This window comes from Notolepis coatsorum (assembly GCF_963971535.1).
Source record: "Notolepis coatsorum genome assembly, chromosome: 4".
Classification (NCBI taxonomy): domain Eukaryota; kingdom Metazoa; phylum Chordata; class Actinopteri; order Aulopiformes; family Paralepididae; genus Notolepis; species Notolepis coatsorum.
In genome coordinates, this window is record NC_140168.1 from 733,835 (window position 1) to 754,377 (window position 20,543).

General features: G+C 43.0%; 1 protein-coding gene across 1 annotated transcript; it reads right to left on the reverse strand.

Annotated features, from left to right (window-relative positions):
* Positions 1-8,073: 8,073 nt before the first annotated feature.
* Positions 8,074-20,079, reverse strand: casp9 (caspase 9, apoptosis-related cysteine peptidase; the record flags this gene model as incomplete). Its single annotated transcript, XM_084313300.1, has 8 exons — positions 19,985-20,079; positions 18,731-18,876; positions 17,084-17,300; positions 16,311-16,394; positions 14,009-14,070; positions 12,184-12,360; positions 10,273-10,362; positions 8,074-8,271 (listed from the first exon to the last, which is right to left on the reverse strand). The coding sequence occupies exons 2-8, from the start codon at positions 18,860-18,862 to the stop codon at positions 8,074-8,076; spliced, it is 960 nt and encodes a 319-aa protein (XP_084169426.1). The 5' UTR covers positions 18,863-18,876; positions 19,985-20,079.
* Between the last annotated feature and the right edge of the window lie 464 nt (positions 20,080-20,543).

Sequence of the window (20,543 nt, forward strand, 5' to 3'; positions counted from 1 at the left end):
ATAAAGGAATACCTTATCTTATCTTACACAGAGAGAGGGGTTTACAATGGAATGGCATCGTTCAGTGTGGGAGGCACCGTGGGAAGTGTAGTCCTAACAATGGCTGCTTCCCGGCTGTATTTGTCCCGCTACGCTTTGCTCGCTTCATATCACATGGCTCGCTGATAACAAACCATCATTACACCTGGGTAAAACGGAATCCATTCTCTTTGGATCAAATAGCAAACTCAGCAAGACCGACGGCTTCTCAGTTACAGTGGGTGACAATATTGTCACAAGGAAAGACGAAATTACCTACCTGGGTTCCATCCTAGAGGCAAATCTTTCCTGTGACAAAATGGCATCCAATGTAATAAAAAAAGTCAACCAACGAACTTGATTCTTGTACGGATCTCCTCTCTGGTAAACAAGAATACCCTGAAGACTCTGACAGGAGCACTCATTCAAGGGTACTACGACTATGCTTGCACCTCATGGTACCAAAGCACCTCAAAGGCACTAAAAACAAGATTACAAACATCACAAAACAAACTGGTCAGACTACTGCTTGACCTTACTCCTAGAACCCACCTCACCCCTGCCCACTTTGACTACCTAGGATGGCTTAGAGTAGACGACAGAGTACAGCAACTTGCAATGGGCCTGGTCTACAAGATACACTACACGACCAAGGTACCCATGTACATGTCAAAATACTTCCCAAAGGTCAGTGAATACCACGACACCAGAGGGAGAGGGACTAAACACGTTTCGCAATTATGCAACAGCCGTAAAGGAATGTGAATCCCTACCCTCCTTCAAAACCACTCTCAAAGAGCACCTACGGGTGGCTGCAATTAGAAACTGGCCCCCGTAAATGTCCAACCCCCCCCCCCCCCCCCCCCGTCCAATGTACAGTTTCTCCCCCTTTGGATGTATATATATATATTTTTTACGATCTCTTTTTCTTACACAGTACCATATATTTGTATGTCTTAAGTTGTATGTCATAAATGTCTTGATGAATTGAAAATGGGGGACCCTGATGTAAACAAGACAAAAGTATTTTTCTGGTCTTCATCCTCTTAGCAGTTGTTAGTATTGCATTGTACCCATTCTGCAATCTGTTAATAAAGTTTTCAATCAATCAATCAATCAATCAATCAATCAATCAATCACAGCCGGGACAAATGAACATAGACGGAAATTAACTTTAGATCTCCCGGGCTACAAAAACGTATGTTATGTCGTTTTTTTTTTTTTAACTGACTCTTATTTGTCAAACACTCGCCCAAAAGTTGTTGAAATGGTCTAAGATCTCAACACTTCAATGGAGCCTCTGTCTGAGTGCACTGAGGGCTGACATCTTGATTAGGATGTATAGGCTGTTATTCTCACTCCCAAGTCGCATACGATTGGTCACGGCAGCCAGCGCCCGGTGAGCAGACAGACCCTCCTTTGAGACGGCGAGACGTTGGACCATTTCAACAACTCACAAACAAGTGGCCCGGATTTGATGGTTTAGGACGGTAATATAAAATTCTAAGTAAAATAGAATCTAAAGTTAATTTCAGTCTATGGTGATTTGCCCAGCTGTAAGTAAGTAAGTAAGTAAGTAAGTAAGTAAGTAAGTAAGTAAGTAAGTAAGTAAGTAAGTAAGTAAGTAAGTAAGTAAGTAAGTAAGTAAGTAAGTAAGTAAGTAAGTAAGTAAGTAAGTAAGTAAGTAAGTAAGTAAGTACATTTTATTTCTAAAGCACATTTACAACAGCTGTAGTTGCACCAAAGCGCTGTACATATAAGTGGCACTATAATAAAGTAAAAACATGGTAAAAAAGCAATAAAGATACGACAAATATAACAGAAAGAAATAGAAATAGAGAAATACACAACGTGAAACAGGGTAGGTATGAATCAGACTATGCAGGGTTAAAAAAGCTGTGATATAAAGCGAGCAAAGCATAGCGGTACATATATACAGCACCAGCAACCCTGACAGTGTTAGTGCCTTGCTCAGAGTGCACAATCCAGAACCGAGGAGGTAGGATCATTATTTATATATATATTATCTATATGTATATTATATTATACCTGTATGACTGTACATATTAATACTACAACTCTGTACATACATCTGATTAGCACTATTACTCAGTAGTACTGATTTATATATCTTATACCCAGTTTAATCACCTGTACGTTGTATATTGCTGTTGCACTTTACTGCTACACTTGCACTCTGGTTGGAGGCCAAACTTATTTTCCGCTGATTTATTTGATCTAATTTAATACCATCATGGATCCATGCAAAGGTATGGATTTTTACAATATCGTCATCCACAATATATATACATATTGTAACTATATAAAAATATATATATATATATTAGGGCTGACCCCTATTAATCGATAGTCGACTAATCGGTCGAAAGGGGCCGTAGTCGACTGGCCAACCTCTTAGTCGAATGTAATTATAAAAAAAATATATATATATATATATTTATTTTTTCAAAAGAAATAGGCCTAGAAGCGTGGCTAACACTAATGGCACGCATACCAGAGGCTAACTGCCTAAGAAAACAGGCACAGAGGCACTGAAAGAGGATTTCACCCGTCTAATGAACACACTAGACTAGACAAATATCAGATGTCCATCAGTGGACCAATTGCATGCTTTTGCAGAGGACAATAATTGATTGATTGATTGATTGAAAACTTTATTAACAGATTGCAGAATGGGTACAATACAGTACAGCTCAATACACACAATTGTTAAGGGGATGCAGACCAGAGAAAGACTTTCGTCTTGGTTACATCAGGGTCCCCCATTTTCAATTCATCAGGACATATATGACATACATGACATACAGATAGTCAGTACTGCTACATCTATACATTTATGACATACCAGATTTGCAAATACAGTACTGTTTGTGATACAGAAGGAGTCAGGAAAAGGGAGTATATACATTTGACGTAGAAACTGTACATTGGAGGAGGTTGGGTGGGGGGGGTTGGGTACACTGGGATATTGACAACCATACTGGGTAATCTACATTGGAGGTGGTTGGGGGGGGGGGGGGGGGGGCACACTGTATAAACAAGCAAAACTGTACATTGAGGGGGGGGGGGGGGGGGGACACTGTACAAACAAACAAAATTGTACATTGGACTATTGACAAAACCATACTAGGTAAATGACTGTACATTGGAGGGGGTTGGGTTAGGATATTTACAGGGGCCAGTGTTGAATTGCAGTCTCCCGTAGGTGTCCCTTGAGAGAGGTTTTGAAAGTGGGTAGTGATCCACATTCCTTTACAGCTTTGGGTAGGGCGTTCCACATTGATGTGGCATAATTGCGAAACGTGTTAGTCCCTTATTTGAGCCGAATCTGGGTTTAACATGATTTGTGGAGCTCCCTCTGGTGTGTGTGATCGTGGTATTCACTGACCTTTGGGAAGTATTTTGACATGTACATGGGTACCTTGGTCGTGTAGTGTATCTTGTAGACCAGGCCCATTGCAAGTTGATGTACTCTGTCGTCTACTCTAAGCCATCCTAGGTTGTCAAAGTGGGCAGGGGTGAGGTGGGTTCTAGGAGTAAGGTCAAGCAGTAGTCTGACCAGTTTGTTTTGAGATGTTTGTCATTTTGTTTTTAGCGCCTTTGAGGTGCTTTGGTACCATGAGGTGCAAGCATAGTCGTAGTACCCCTGAATGAGTGCTCCTGCCAGAGTCTTCAGGATATTCTTGTTTACCAGAGAGGAGATCCGGTACAAGAATCGAGTTCGTTGGTTGACTTTTTTTATTACATTGGATGCCATTTTGTCACAGGAGAGATTAGCCTCTAGGATGGAACCCAGGTAGGTAATTTCATCTTTCCTTGTGACAATATTGTCACCCACTGTAACTGAGAAGCCGTCGGTCTTGCTGAGTTTGTTATTTGAACCGAAGAGAATGGACTCTGTTTTGCCCATGTGTAATGATAGTTTGTTATCAGCGAGCCATATGCAGATTCTGCCTAGTTCCGAGCTGAGGGTTTTTTCAACCTGTAACTTGTTCTTGTCAGAGACCAGCAGGGCTGAGTCGTCCGCAAACAGGAACAAGTTGCAGTCACAAGCTGACGACATGTCATTTGCATAAATTAGGAACAGTAGCGGTCCTAGTATGCTTCCTTGTGGAACACCACAGCTCACTGTGAGGGGGGGGGATAGGGTACCGTTTACCTCCACCATCTGTTCCCTCCCCTCAAGGTAGGATTGCATCCAAGTTCAAGTTCAAGTTTCTTTAATAGTTGTCATACAGAAGTACAGAATACTTTTGTACAAAATGCTTCTTACTGTTGCGCTCCAGAGACTGTGCAAGACAAGATAAGTATGAAATAAAATAACATAGTAAAATTAGAAGTAAAAAAATGAGGTCACAGTGTTCAGTTTAGACATATGTACAATGTTCGATGCAGAATAGACGTAGTTACCATACAATATACAATACTGTGCAGTGTACTAATATACAATACTATATAGTGCAAGGCAGAAATGGAGAAATGGGACGAGGTGCAATTTAGGTACAGTTCACAGTAGGTGTACGAGTTGTAGTGCAAATCCTTTATCAATAAATATAAAGTGTAAGTGTGTTTGTGTGATCTAAAGTGTGGAGAGTGGGTGCTGCAGTGTGTTGTTTGTTTGAGTGAGTGTGTGCGTGTGGGTGTGTGTGCTGTGTGCATTTGATGGTTGTTGCATAGTGATTATTGTTCGTTTAGCGATTATTGTTCGTTTAGCAGCCTGATGGCCTGGGGATAGAAGCTTCTTCTGAGTCTTTCTGTGCTCGCCTTAAGACTCCGGTATCGCTTGCCTGACCGCAGCAGTTCAAAGAGGCAGTTGTTCGGGTGGCTCGAGTCCTTAATAATTCTCTTAGCCTTCCCCTTGCACCGCTTGTTGTAAATGTTCTGGAGGGTGGGAAGCCCCCCTCCAATTGTGCGTTCGGCTGAACGTGTCACTCTTTGTAGTCTGCTACGGTCTTGTGCAGTGCTATTCCCAAACCAGGAGGTGATGTTGCCGGTCAGGATGCTCTCTATTGTACATGAGTAGAAGTTCCTAAGGATCTTCTGACTGACTTGGAACTTCCTTAGGCGCCTGAGGAAGTAGAGGCGTTGTCGTGCCTTCTTCACAACACTGTCAATGTGTGTGGTCCATGTCAAGTCCTCGGATATGTAGGCTCCGAGGTACTTGAAACTGTTCACTCTCTCAACCGGTGCCCCGTCGATGCTGAGGGGGCTGTAGTCCTTGACCCCCGACCTCCTGAAGTCCACAATCATCTCTTTTGTTTTGCTGACGTTCAGGGAGAGGCAGTTCTTCTGACACCACTGTGACAGGTTCTCTACCTCTTCCAGGTAGGCCCTTTCGTCGTTGGCAGAGATCAGGCCCACCACTACTGTGTCATCAGCAAATTTGATGATGGTGTTGTTGTTCCGCTGTGCTACGCAGTCATGTGTGTACAGGGAGTAGAGGAGGGGGCTCAGAACACAGCCCTGGGGGGCCCCTATGTTGAGCGTGATGGATGAGGAGGTGCAGTTGCCGGCTCTTACCACCTGGGGTCTGCCCGTCAGGAAGTCCAAGACCCACTGGCACAGGTCATAGTTCAAGCCCAGGTCCCTGAGCTTGGCTATGAGTTTGGAGGGGACTATGGTATTGAATGCTGAGCTGTAGTCGATGAACAGCATTCTCACATAGTTCCCCTGCCTCTTGTCCAGGTGTGATGCTGCTGTGTGCAGCACATGGGCTATGGCGTCCTCCGTGGACCTGTTGGGGCGATATGCAAATTGCAGAGGGTCCAGGTTGATGGGGAGGGAGGAACAGATGTAGCCCTTCACTAGCTTCTCAAAGCACTTCATGGCTATGGAGGTGAGGGCTACAGGGCGGTAGTCGTTGAGGCAAGCGGGCGTAGATTTTTTGGGTACAGGGATGATGGTGGACTTCTTCAGACAGGTGGGGATGACAGCCTGTTCCAAGGACAGGTTGAAGATGTCAGTGAATACCGGGGCCAGTTGGTCGGCACAGACTTTTAGGACGCGGCCGGGGATGCCGTCCGGTCCTGCTGCCTTCCTGATATTCACTTTTTTAAAGATCCGTCTCACCTCATGCTCTGTTACCCTGAACACTGAGTCTCCATCAGCAGACACCCCCCCCCCCCCCCCCCCCCATTGCCGTGGTTTGTAGGCTGGTGTTGTTATTCACAGCCTCAAACCTCGCATAGAAGGAATTGAGATCATTTGCTAAGGAGATGTCACTGTTCAGTTTGAGGGGGGTGCCTTTGTAGTCTGTCATTGTTCTGAGGCCCTGCCACATGCCTCTAGAGTCAGCCTGTTCAAACTGAAGTTCAACTTTATCCCTGTAACGCCGTTTTGCCTCTATTACTGCTCTCCTGACGTTGTATCTTGCCATCTTGTGTTCTTCCATGTTGCCTGTCACCAGCCCGGTGTTGTATGCTGATGTGCGCACTTTCAGAGCCTCACGGACGGATTTGTCTACCCAGGGCTTTTGATTTGGGTAGATTTTAATTTTGGTGGAGGGGATTGTTTCTTCTACCTGAGTACAGACATAGTCAATCACCGTTTCGGTGTATTCGTTAATATTGGCTGTGTTATCACGGAATACACTCCAGTCTGTGCATTCCAGTGCAGCTTGGAGTGACTCCTCTGACGTCACGGCCCAACGCTTAACCTCTCGCGAGACCACCGGCGTTCGCTTGAGACTTTGTTTGTACTTTGGCAAAAGAAATATTGCGGCGTGATCGGACTTACCGAATGGACTAAGAGCCTGTGACTTGTAACCATTCTTAAATTGCGAGTATACATGGTCTAATATGTTCTCGCCTCTGGTGGGACAGGTCACATGCTGATAGAAATTCGGCAACACCTTTTTAAGACGCGCGCTGTTGAAATCACCCAAAACCAAAATGGCAGCGTCAACATTAGCTGCCTGGAGTTTGTTTACCTCGTCGTGAAGTTTTGAAAGTGCGACCCCAGTGTTCGCGTGTGGTGGAATGTACACTCCGATGAGGATGATGGACGTTAACTCTCTTGGGAGGAAGAAGGGTCGACATTTTATCGTGATAAACTCCAGGTCTGGGGAGCAGTGGTTAGACAGTTCCTTTGTGTTGCCTAAATCGCACCACTCCTTGTTTATCATGAAGGCAATGCCGCCTCCTTTCTTCTTTAGTGACTCTTCTGCCGTCCGGTCCTTGCGGAGAACGAAGAAGTGGTCTGCCGGTTCTATTGCGTGATTCGGGACATCTGGACTCAGCCAAGTTTCTGTGAAACAGAGGACGTTACAATCCCGAATGTCCCTCTGGAATTGGATCCGTGCTCTGATGTCATCCAGCTCACTGATAGACTATCAAAACCAATTGCTTTTAGCTTGTCAATCAGAATGGAGTGATTGACCGTGTCAAAGGCCTTTTGTAGGTCCAGCATGACCATGCCGCAGTATTTGCCTGCGTCCACCTCTTGTTTGATGTGGTCATTCAAATAGAGAAGGCATGTGTCAGTGGAGTGGGATGTTCTGAAGCCAGATTGGAATTCGTAGATTAGATTTTTTTCCGCTAGGTACTTTTCGACCTGTTCGTAGACTATTTTTTCCATGACTTTCGAGATGGAGGTGAGAATAGAAACAGGGCTCCTTCAGTCGACTCCTTCAGACATTAAGCACCCCCACATCCCAAATGGAACGATAAAAAAAATAAAAAATAAAAGAATATATATATATATATATATATATATATATATATATATATATATATATATATATATATATAATATATATATATTGTGCTTTTTTATTTTTTTTAAGTCGACCAATAGTCGACTAATGGCAAGTTTTGGCCAATCCTAGTCGACCATCCAAATCCTTAGTCGGGGACAGCCCTAATATATATATATATCATGTGTCACTATGAATTGAAAATGGGGGACTCTGATGTAAACAAGACGAAAGTCTTTCTCTGGTTTGCATCCCCTTAACAATTGTGTGTATTGAGCCGTACTGTATTGTACCCATTCTGCAATCTGTTAAATAAAGTTTTCAATCAATCAATCACTCAGTCAGTGCCTGCGTGCAGCGTGGGGGTTAGGGTTAGGGTTAAGTGGGTCACCTCCGCCGCAGGCCTGGATGAAGAACAGCTTGGGCTTGCCCTGCAGGGACGGACAGTGCTGGCCGTTCAGGTAGTTGGTGATGAGCTGGACGGGCACAGCGGGTCCGTCCACACCGTGCACCGCGCCGGGGAAGCGGCTGTGACTCACCTGCACAACAAAAAGGTGAGCGTTGAAAAGGTCAAAGGTGAAGCAGGCTGGATCTTGTATCTTCGGTTTTCCATTTTGGAAGACGTCTACCAGTGGATCCCGACAGACTTTATAACGCATCACTGTAACTCACTGCATCACTGAGCACAGGGTGACAGCACTACTTTTACATTTACAAAGACTTACTGTATATTTATATTTATGTATATTTTTACTGTGTATTGTATATTAGAATGTGACATAGGAAATGTATATCCTGGACAGTATTTTATTCGTAGGCTTATTTTATTCTGTGGGCGGCTACGTGGCGTAGTGGGCAAGGCGCTCGCCACGAATACTGGAGACGCTGGGTTCGCCTGTTCGAGCCCAGCGCTCCACATTGCTTTCAGTTTAGCTGGTCGTCCGTACTAATACACATTGGCCGTATTAGGGGGTGGGAAACTGATGGGTGGGGATCGGGCGTTGTGGACAGCGACTCCTACAGGTCGGTTAGTGCGCCTGCGCAGTAGAATCAGGAAGCGATGGGGGCGGCGCCCCTCCAAAGCCCAGACCCCTGACGCTGAAAGATCGAGCTGCGCAGGTGGAAAGATGTGACTGCTTTTACCTCGAGTACCGGAGGGGACTTGTGCTATGTATGACTTAGTCCACATTGCAGCCGGCTTGTGGGAGGCAAGAAACAGCGTCCGTGACAGGGGAGGGTTGAATTGGATGATACGAAATTGGGATGGGAGAAAAATGTAGAAAATGGGAGAAAAAGTGGATCAAACAAAAAAAGGCTTATTTTATTCTTATTCGTGACTTTTGTTTTTGTCTATCCAAATGTTACGGTTCACTGTGAGCGATTTGTTATTGTCGCCAAATTTCCCTCGGGGTGAATAAAGTATTTCTATTCTAAAAACAAAGTTTTATTTTTTTTTCAAGTTTTGTCTTATTTGTCACATATATAAGGTACATGTACATTACAGTGACATGCTTGGTTCTGGATGAGCCCTCTACGATTGTGCTTCATACAGTAAAAAAGTTAAAAGAATAAAAAGAGCAAACACTAAACAAAATATGCAATATACAAAACTAAAGTACAAAATGCAAGAAAATGCTCAAATTAGGTAGAGATGTAGTGCAAATATTTTTAGTAATAAATAGATCAAATATGGTGTAGTGTTTAAAGTGAATGTTAAAGGTGAGTGTTTGTTTAAAGTGAGTGTGTGCGTGTGGATGTGTGTGCAGGGAGTGTAGATGGAATGGTTGGTGTTACATTATAGAGTTATTGTTCGTTGAGCATCCTGATGGTCTCTCTGAGTCTCTCTGTGCCGGCCATGAGACTCCGGCAGCGCTCGCCTGACCGCAGCAGTTCAAAGAGGCAGTCGGGTAGATAATAATATATATTTGGAATTTGACTGTCTCAGATAAGATAAGATGAACTAAGATAAGATATTCCTTTATTGATCCCCTTGGGGGAAATTCAGGCGTCATAGTAGCATGGGGTTGGGGGGAGGGGAGGTACAGGTAAGGGCAGGGTAATAGCAGAAATACATAAATATAGGCAATACAATTAGATCTGAATATAGAAATATGAGAAAAATAAACAGTGTAAACAAAGATGCAGACGTGGGTCTGTGTGCACTGCAGGGGTTCTCAAACTGTTTCACACCGCGACCCCATTTTATTTAGCATTTCTTTTGGGGGACCCGGGCCCCACACTTAATGTATGTATCGCGTAATTTCAACGTGGAATTAAGGAATATCAAAATAAAAGCACACGTTGTTGAACTTGATCATGCATATTTATTAGAAAATGTAATTACAGCACTATGTTATCAATACACATTTATAAAAGGAGCCATATTTAGCCAAAATATGTTGCCAGAACATTAAAATACACATTTAAAAAGAAAAATGTACTTTCCACTAGTCACTTCCCTAATTTGGGTCACGCCCGTAGTTTGAGAACCACTGCCCTATCGGTATAAAGACCGCACTGAACACAGCAGAACCTCTCACCTCGGTGCCGTGCGACAGCATGATGACCACACAGCAGTCGGACTGAGAGTGGTCCTTCTTGGATAAAGCTGCGAGATGGTGTCTGATTTGCTGAAACAAAATGTCACTTTAAACAAATTGGAAAAGGTCACTTTAAACTGGAATGAGGAATATAAAGGTCACTTTAACCGGTTATCGTGTGGCAGTGAAAGGGTTAAGGAAAGAACCAATGTGGTTCTTGTATAGTATAGTTTAGATATAGTAAGTATAGCATAATGACAGAGTTAAAACTGTATATTGTATAGTATAGTGTACATAGGACCCAGTGCCTTCTCAGGAATTTAGCATGTCTATTTTTATCATGCACATCTCATGTCTTCTTATTACTTGTTTTTTTATGTCTATTTTATTATTACCGGTAGTATTATTGCACAATCGACGCGGGCATGACCACCCGCATTTCACTGTGTGCCCTGGTATGTATGTGACAAATAAACCTCTTGAATGGGAAATTGTAGTTAGTTTTAGAACTTTAGATTAGATTAGATACAAGCATTAATTAACAGTGCACATCCAATGAAATCACCATTTAGTTAAATGTCTTATACAGGATATACCCCTAATACCTGCTATCTAATACCATACACAATTATGCTCTTGCTCGCACCCCCCCCCCCCCCCGGACCCCCCATTGGATAATCCATCCATTATCATTCGCTCCTAACCAGACACTACCATTAAATGCTAGCTTTTATTCTCTCCACCACTTCTAACCACATTGTCATTTTGGATTCATTGAGACCCAAAATTCTTGCTGTAGATATTTCTAGATAAATCACATCGAGATATGTAAGAGTCCAGACCTTCCGGCACATTTTTTCCGGTTGAAACTTGTATATCTAATCTTGTGTTGTCATGTTTGTTTGTGTTTGTTTAAAAAATAATACAAAAATAAAATACAAAAAAGATTAGATTAGATAAAAATGTATTGTCATCATACAGCAGCACAAGTACAGTATAACGAAAAGAAGTTTGGCATCCAACCAGAGTGCAAAAATGTAACAGTAAAGTGCAACAGTAATATACAAAGTACAGGTGATTAAACTGGGTATAAAATATATACATTAGTACTACTGAGTAATAGTGCTAATCAGATGTGTGTACATAGTTGTAGTATTAATATGTACAGTGATGCAGGTATAAAGACACTATGGTAGTAAGTCATACTGGCCAGCAGTGTAACTAGTAAGAGTAGGTAAGATATATGTACAGATATAGATATAGTATTAATATGTACAGTGATACAGGTATAAAGACACTATGGTAGTAAGTCATACTGGCCAGCAGTGTAACTAGTAAGAGTAGGTAAGAGATATGTACAGATATAGATATAGTATTAATATGTACAGTGATACAGGTATAAAGACACTATGGTAGTAAGTCATACTGGCCAGCAGTGTAACTAGTAAGAGTAGGTAAGAGATATGTACAGATATAGATATAGTATTAATATGTACAGTGATACAGGTATAAAGACACTATGGTAGTAAGTCATACTGGCCAGCAGCGTAACTAGTAAGAGTAGGTAAGAGATATGTACAAATATATAATATAGTATCTACAGATATGTAAGGATTATATGCAGGTATGTACAGAGAGATGTGGATACATATATATATGGTAAGAAAGAATAAATATATGGTATATACAGCATGATTGTACATGCTATTATACAGAGTTATACGGGTTATATATACATGTGTATAAGTAGGTATATAGAAGGATTATATGCATGTATATTCAGACAGATATGGATATATATATATATATATATATGCGGTAAATTGGGGACCGTGAGATGGAGGGCTTTAGATATACATTAACCCATGAAGCGCCCTAAAAGGGGGTCGACGCGGACAGAACGATCCTCACTTTGTATCTCAGGTTGGTTTTCACTTCCACCTGGAAGTTGAGCGCCTTGAACCGGGCCTCCAGCTTGTCGCGGTCCACGTTGGAGCCCGTGCGGCCGCTCAGCCCACTCTGGGGCTCGAAGTCCACGTTGTTGATGATGAGGCAGTGTCCACACGGGCTGCACTCCATCTTGTAGCTCTGGACGGGACCAGGAGAGACGGAGAGACGACCAGACAGAACAGGAAGTGAGATCGAGACAGTGGTGCAAAGTTTTTTTTTTTTTTTCAACACATGATAGAAAATATGATTTGAGAGATATTATTTGTAAATGTACTGTTCAAAAAGCTAAGAAATGGATGAACCCTTTCACTGCCACACGACAGCCGGTCCTATATTATTAACAAAATTAAGACTCCAAAACAGTATTCTAAAAGAAATTAACAAAGAAAAAAACAGTATTATTCACCCTTGTAGTTTTCAAAAATAGCTTTACAAACCATTTTCTTAAAAAGACCAAAAGCGAATGACTCATTCTTAACCCTTTCACTGTGACAATACAGAAGGTTAGCCCTTTACTATCACACAACCGACGGCGATGCTCCATCATTAGCATCATTAGCTCCGCATTTGCGAGATACAAGATACAAGACTTTAATGCCACACAACGATGGTTGGTGGTGATGGTTTGTGGTACAGTATGTTAGTTAAGCACTGGGACATCAACATGGAACATCAAACGCCCACCTCCCACCTCCCACCTCCCACTCCCCACAATAAATACATAAATACTAGGGCTGTCAAAATGAATGCTTTAACTTTGGAGATTAATAAAAATTATTTAAAGCATTAAAATAAATTAATCTAGATGAATCTATGGAGTGAAAGATCTTCAATCTTAGCGCCGCGGATATAAGAGAGAGGTCTAGCTGAGTCAATGTTGATGGTTTTGTTGAACATTTGTATTTCACAGGAGAGAAACTGTATTCAAAGAAAGCTATTAAAATAGTCTTTGAATCTAAATATACTTTCTTTGTGTTGATTTTACATTAATTCCATGATTTTACTCAAGTAAATATCTGTTACAAGCTTCGGTCTTAAGTAGAAAAATGCTATTTTTAATCTAGATTAATTACAGAAAATTGTGAGATTAATTAGTAAAAAAAATTTATCTATTGACAGCACTAATATATATATGTGATTGTCCTGTATGTATATATATGTATTTATTAGTGCTGTCAATAGATTAAACATTTAATTTAGATTAAACCAGTGTCAGTCAGTGTCAGTTCAATTCAGTTCGGATGCTTGCCCGTCTGTGCCAGGGGGGGGGGGGGGGGGGGGGGGGGGGGGGGGGCGGGCCGGGGTGTTTAGTGTTCGGACTGCTGTGGGGAAAAAGCTGTTTGTGAAGCAGCGTGTGTGTCTGGTTGAAATTGACCCTGTAGCGACCTGAGGGCATGCGCTGGAATAAGTGGTGTGCTGTGTGAGAGGGGTCGTTGACTATTTGACCAGAGCGGGTGACTGTGTGTGAGGTGTAGATGGAGTCCAGAGAGGGGAGGGGGGGGGGGGGGGACACAGCCAATTATTTTGGAGGCTGTGTTGTTGGTGATGCGTTGGAGTTTGTGTTTGGTGTGTTGGTCAGTGGAACCGTACCAGACTGTCATGGATGAGGCGAGGAGGCTTTGAATTATGTAGAAAGACACAAGGCCCTCCCTCATTGACTCTTCTTAACAACATTTCCCAACACGTGTTTATTTCCTGTTGTAGACGACAGTCATATGACCGGCCCAGCTGTTCTAGTGTTTAGTAAACACAGGTCGTTGTCGTGGTGATGAAGACGGCTGATTACCTGCAGGCTGTCCCGCCGTGTCCTCGCTGGTGGCCGTGGTCTCACGCTGTCTCTCTCAGAAGCTGTGATCAATGCATTGATATAAACATACTAAATATTATATATAATATAATAATAATAATAATAATAATAATAATAATAATAATAATAATAATAATAATAATAATAATAATAATAATAATAATAATAATAATAATAATAATAATAATAATATAAATATATATAACACATATATAAGTGGTCCTTTAAAAGTGACATATTTTTTTATTAAAATAAGTGTTAAATAGCTCTACATTCCGACAGCCATCACTGATATAGAGTGTCTGGTCAGTAACATGGGTCTCCCAGTCCCTCCACTGTTTACTGCAGAGTGGAGGGACTGAGAGACCCATGTTACTGACCAGACACTCTGTATCAGTGATGGCTGTTTACTGCAGAGTGGAGGGACTGGGAGACCCATGTTACTGACCAGACACTCTATATCAGTGATGGCTGTTTACTGCAGAGTGGAGGGACTGGGAGACCCATGTTACTGACCAGACACTCTATATCAGTGATGGCTGTTTACTGCAGAGTGGAGGGACTGGGAGACCCATGTTACTGACCAGACACTCTGTATCAGTGATGGCTGTTTACTGCAGAGTGGAGGGACTGGGAGACCCATGTTACTGACCAGACACTCTATATCAGTGATGGCTGTTTACTGCAGAGCAGGAGGGACTGGGAGACCCATGTTACTGACCAGACACTCTATATCAGTGATGACTGTTTACTGCAGAGTGGAGGGACTGGGAGACCCATGTTACTGACCAGACACTCTATATCAGTGATGACTGTTTACTGCAGAGTGGAGGGACTGGGAGACCCATGTTACTGACCAGACACTCTATATCAGTGATGGCTGTTTACTGCAGAGTGGAGGGACTGAGAGACCCATGTTACTGACCAGACACTCTATATCAGTGATGACTGTTTACTGCAGAGTGGAGGGACTGAGAGACCCATGTTACTGACCAGACACTCTATATCAGTGATGGCTGTTTACTGCAGAGTGGAGGGACTGGGAGACCCATGTTACTGACCAGACACTCTATATCAGTGATGGCTGTTTACTGCAGAGTGGAGGGACTGAGAGACCCATGTTACTGACAAGACACTCTATATCAGTGATGGCTGTTTACTGCAGAGTGGAGGGACTGGGAGACCCATGTTACTGACCAGACACTCTGTATCAGTGATGTCTGTTTACTGCAGAGTGGAGGGACTGAGAGACCCATGTTACTAACCAGACACTCTATATCAGTGATGACTGTTTACTGCAGAGTGGAGGGACTGAGAGACCCATGTTACTGACCAGACACTCTATATCAGTGATGACTGTTTACTGCAGAGTGGAGGGACTGGGAGACCCATGTTACTGACCAGACACTCTATATCAGTGATGTCCGTTTACTGCAGAGTGGAGGGACTGGGAGACCCATGTTACTGACCAGACACTCTGTATCAGTGATGACTGTTTACTGCAGAGTGGAGGGACTGGGAGACCCATGTTACTGACCAGACACTCTATATCAGTGATGACTGTTTACTGCAGAGTGGAGGGACTGAGAGACCCATGTTACTGACCAGACACTCTATATCAGTGATGTCTGTTTACTGCAGAGCAGGAGGGACTGGGAGACCCATGTTACTGACCAGACACTCTATATCAGTGATGACTGTTTACTGCAGAGTGGAGGGACTGGGAGACCCATGTTACTGACCAGCCACTCTATATCAGTGATGGCTGTTTACTGCAGAGTGGAGGGACTGGGAGACCCATGTTACTGACCAGACACTCTATATCAGTGATGGCTGTTTACTGCAGAGTGGAGGGACTGGGAGACCCATGTTACTGACCAGACACTCTATATCAGTGATGGCTGTTTACTGCAGAGTGGAGGGACTGGGAGACCCATGTTACTGACCAGACACTCTATATCAGTGATGACTGTTTACTGCAGAGTGGAGGGACTGAGAGACCCATGTTACTGACCAGACACTCTATATCAGTGATGACTGTTTACTGCAGAGTGGAGGGACTGGGAGACCCATGTTACTGACCAGACACTCTATATCAGTGATGGCTGTTTACTGCAGAGTGGAGGGACTGGGAGACCCATGTTACTGACCAGACACTCTATATCAGTGATGACTGTCAGAATGTAGAGACTATTTGAACATGTAGACCACTTATTATCACACAACAAAATAGCACGTACAGCACCTTTAACATCATTTTTAAATGATCCCATTATCTTACGTGGACTGGGAGTGGTGGTGGGCCTCCGTACAGGTTGGAGCGGGCGGACTACTTTCTCACGCTTGTCAACATCCTTAGGAGAGGCTGGCAGAACACACACACACACACACACACACACACACAGACACACACACACACAGACACACAGACACACACACACACACAGACACACACACACCATGAGCAGCAAATCAATGCAAATAATATGACAGTAGGATATAACATTGTATACTGGTGGGCTGGTGGCTACGTTCACACTGTAGGTAAAATTATATAATTTTGATCATTTGCATAATGCGGGTCAGTTCAGGAGCACACTGGAATCTGATATTGGCCACATTCAAAAAATTATTATAATAATGTGAACAGCCTGAGGGGGGATTTGATGTGGCATCACACACTCACGGACTGGAATCACACACTCACAGACTGGCATCACACACTCACGGACTGGAATCACACACTCACAGACTGGAATCACACACTCACAGACTGGAATCACACACTCACAGACTGGAATCACACACTCACAGACTGGAATCACACTGGAATCACACACTCACAGACTGGAATCACACACTCACAGACTGGAATCACACACTCACAGACTGGAATCACACACTCACAGACTGGAATCACACACTCACAGACTGGAATCACACACTCACAGACTGGAATCACACACTCACAGACTGGAATCACACACTCACAGACTGGAATCACACACTCACAGACTGGAATCACACACTCACAGACTGGAATCACACACTCACAGACTGGCAGAGGCTGGACCACGGGACGAGGAGGCGGCGCTGGCAGCAGCAGCGGTGGGACCGGCGGGACCGTCGCCTCTCCGTCCTGCAGGAGCTCCGCCAACGTGTGCTGGCCCGTCTCCCGAAGACACTCCAGGAAGACCGGGAAGGCTTGGCTCCCGCGGGTCTCCAGGTCCCGGACCAGCTGCCTGGCCTGGTCCCGTCTGGTCCCGGAGATCTGAGCGGGTCGACGGTCAAACGGTGCGTTTATATATTTATATAGGAGCTCTCTGTCCAACGCTCTTCACACGTCCTGCCTCACATTCACCCGTTCACTCACACGTTCACACACCGACGGCGGAGGCGACCGTAAATGATAAACGGTAAATGGCTGCATTTATATAAGTATTTTATCCAAAGCGCTTTACACACCACCCTCACCACCCTCACCCTAACCCTCACCCTAACCCTCACCCTAACCCTCACCCCCCTCAACAACAGCCTGTTCAAGCTGCCGGCAAGCGCCTCCGTATACATGCAACAAGAACAGAGAGACTGAGGCTCAGCTTCTTCCCTCAGGCCATCAGAACACTGAACTGATCTCAACACACAAGCACACATGAACACACACACACACACACACAACACAACACTCTGCACTCGCACACACACAAACGCGCCACCGGTCACTTTAAACACACAAGAAAAGGACACTTTAAAGGAAGGGAAGAAAGACACTTTAAGAAAATAACTTGTTGTGATTCTTGTATAGTATAGTTAGTAACAGCAAGTATAGCATAGGGACATAGACGAAAAACTGCACATTGTATAGGAGTGTACATAGGATCCAGTGCCTTGAAGTGATTTATTAACATGTCTATTTATCATGTCTATTCTAGTTATCTTATTATTATTATTACTATTACTATTGTTTTATTGCACAATCGTAGCAGGCATAGGTTACTCCAGTCCTTCTACTCCGGAGCTGTAGAGAGCATCCTGACTGGAAATATCACTGCCTGGTATGGAAACAGCACGGCACAGGACAGGAAGGCCCTACAGAGAGTGGTGCGCTCAGCTGAGCGTGCTACGGGTATTGCACTACCAACCCTGCAGGACTTATATAACAAGAGGTGCAAATCCAGAGCCTGCAGAATAATGAAGGACCCTCACCACCCCAACAACAGCCTGTTAATCACCTATATATTGTATATTACTGTTGCACGTTACTGTTACATTTGCACTCTGGTTGGATGCCAAACTGCTTTTCATTGTACTGTAACGTTTCAGAGTTTCAAACGTTGTTGACGACTCTCGAGGGGTTATAGTTCTCACTCAGGTCTTTATTCAACACTTCGGTTACATTACAAGTCTGGGTGCATCACCTCTGCCTGCCACTGTAAGACTCATCTCCCCACTTCCCATGATGCCTCATGAGGCCGCACCCTCTTACCCTTTCCAGGTCAGCCCCTGCCCCCTCCCCTATAGCGTCGCCGCCAGCCAATAGGTTGGCAGTGTAGAGTGACAGCTCGGCTGACCAACCGACCCAAATCCCAGGGTCGCTACAGAGTACTGTACTTGTGCTGTATGATGACAATACATTTGAATCTAATCGAAAAAATTATTTTTATTATTATATAATGATATTATAAAGCTATTCACATTTACCTTTATCTCATCAATCATATCTTGAGTGAAGACTCCTTGGTCCAGGAGGCCGTCATAGAGATCCGATGGGTCCAAGTCTCTCACAAGATTGGTTCTGTTGCGCTGGAGAATCTTCTTGTGTCTCTGATCCATTCTGAAAATAATATCTGAAATGACCCGTCAAGACAGGGAACAAGGTAGAGGAGAGTCTGTGAGTCATTGATTGATTGATTGAAAATTGGATTAACAGATAGCAGAATGGGTACAATACAGTACGGCTCAATACAAACCATTGTTAAAGGAAAACTCCAACATTTTGGGAAATTCGCTTATTTGCCATCTACCCTGGAGTTAGACAAGAAGATGCATACCTTTTTCTTCTCTGTGCGTGCAGTAGGAGTAGGAAGACGTTGGGAACTAGGCTAATGGAGGAACCTACTTCCAGTGACTGACGCTAAGCTAGGCTAACGGTGCACGTCTTCCTACTCCTACTGCACGCACAGAGAAGAAAAAAAGGTTTGTATCTTCTGATCTAACTCCAGGGTAGATGGCAAATAAGCTAATTTCCCAAAATGTTGGAGTTTTCCTTTAAGGGGATGCAGACCAGAGAAAGACTTTCGTCTTGTTTACATCAGGGTCCCCCATTTTCAATTCATCATAACATATGACATACAGATAGACAGTAATGCTACATATACATTTATGACACCAGATCTACACATATACAGTACTGTTTGTGATACAAAAAGAGTCCAATATTCCAATGTACAGTGTGCCCCACCCACCCAACCTCCTCCAATGTACAGTTTCTACGTCAAATGTATATACTCTCTTTTCTGGACTCTTTTTGTATCACAAACAGTACTGTATTTGCAAATCTGGTATGTCATAAATGTATAGATGTAGCAGTACTGTCTATCTGTATGTCATATATGTTATGATGAATTGAAAATGGGGGACCCTGATGTAAACAAGACGAAAGTGTTTCTCTGGTCTGCATCCCCTTAACAATTGTGTGTATTGAGCCGTACTGTATTGTACCCATTCTGCAATCTGTTAATAAAGTTTTCAATCAATCAATCAATCAATCCAGAAAAGAGAGTAACGGAACCTAAACCAAATGCGTCCAAATTTGTATTATACATTTGACGAAGACTGTAATTCCGTCACGACATTATGGGGGAAGAAACTGTCGGCAGCAACCGATATCGAGCAATATTTAAAAAATGATCATCAATTCGATTAATGTGAGAGAACGATACAATAATAAGTTACCGTGTTTGGTTATTATTAAGACCAGCAGTACTTTCTTTTTTGTCAGTTAGTTCCTTCCTCTCTGCTGTTGTTATGTTTCACCAGCTACTTCCGTGTTTACATCACTGCGTGTTGTGATTGGTGGACTTCTTCTTCTTCTTCTTTGGAGTTAAACCACAGAACGGTGCATACCGCCACCTTGTGTACAACCCAGCAACTGCTGGAGCGGATAAGGCAAGAAGAACCCGGCAAAGAAAAGAAAACAATAAAGAAAAACCAACAAACCAAACAAAATACCCAACCCTAACATCATCACCACCCTATAAAATATATTTCGTTTTTGAAGAATGTGTAAAGGATAGGCAAAAATAAGCATGTGATTCAGCCTATTCCTTTTTTTCTGTCGTTGATTTTTGATTTTGTGTCTGTGCTTGCTATTTTTATTTTTATTTATTTTTATTTGCAAGTCCACACGGGTGTTTTTGATTTGTTTGACTGTAAATGGATATATAAAAAACTGTAATTTTATTTTATTTTTTATTATTTGTTATATTATACTTTTTTTAATTAAATTATAATG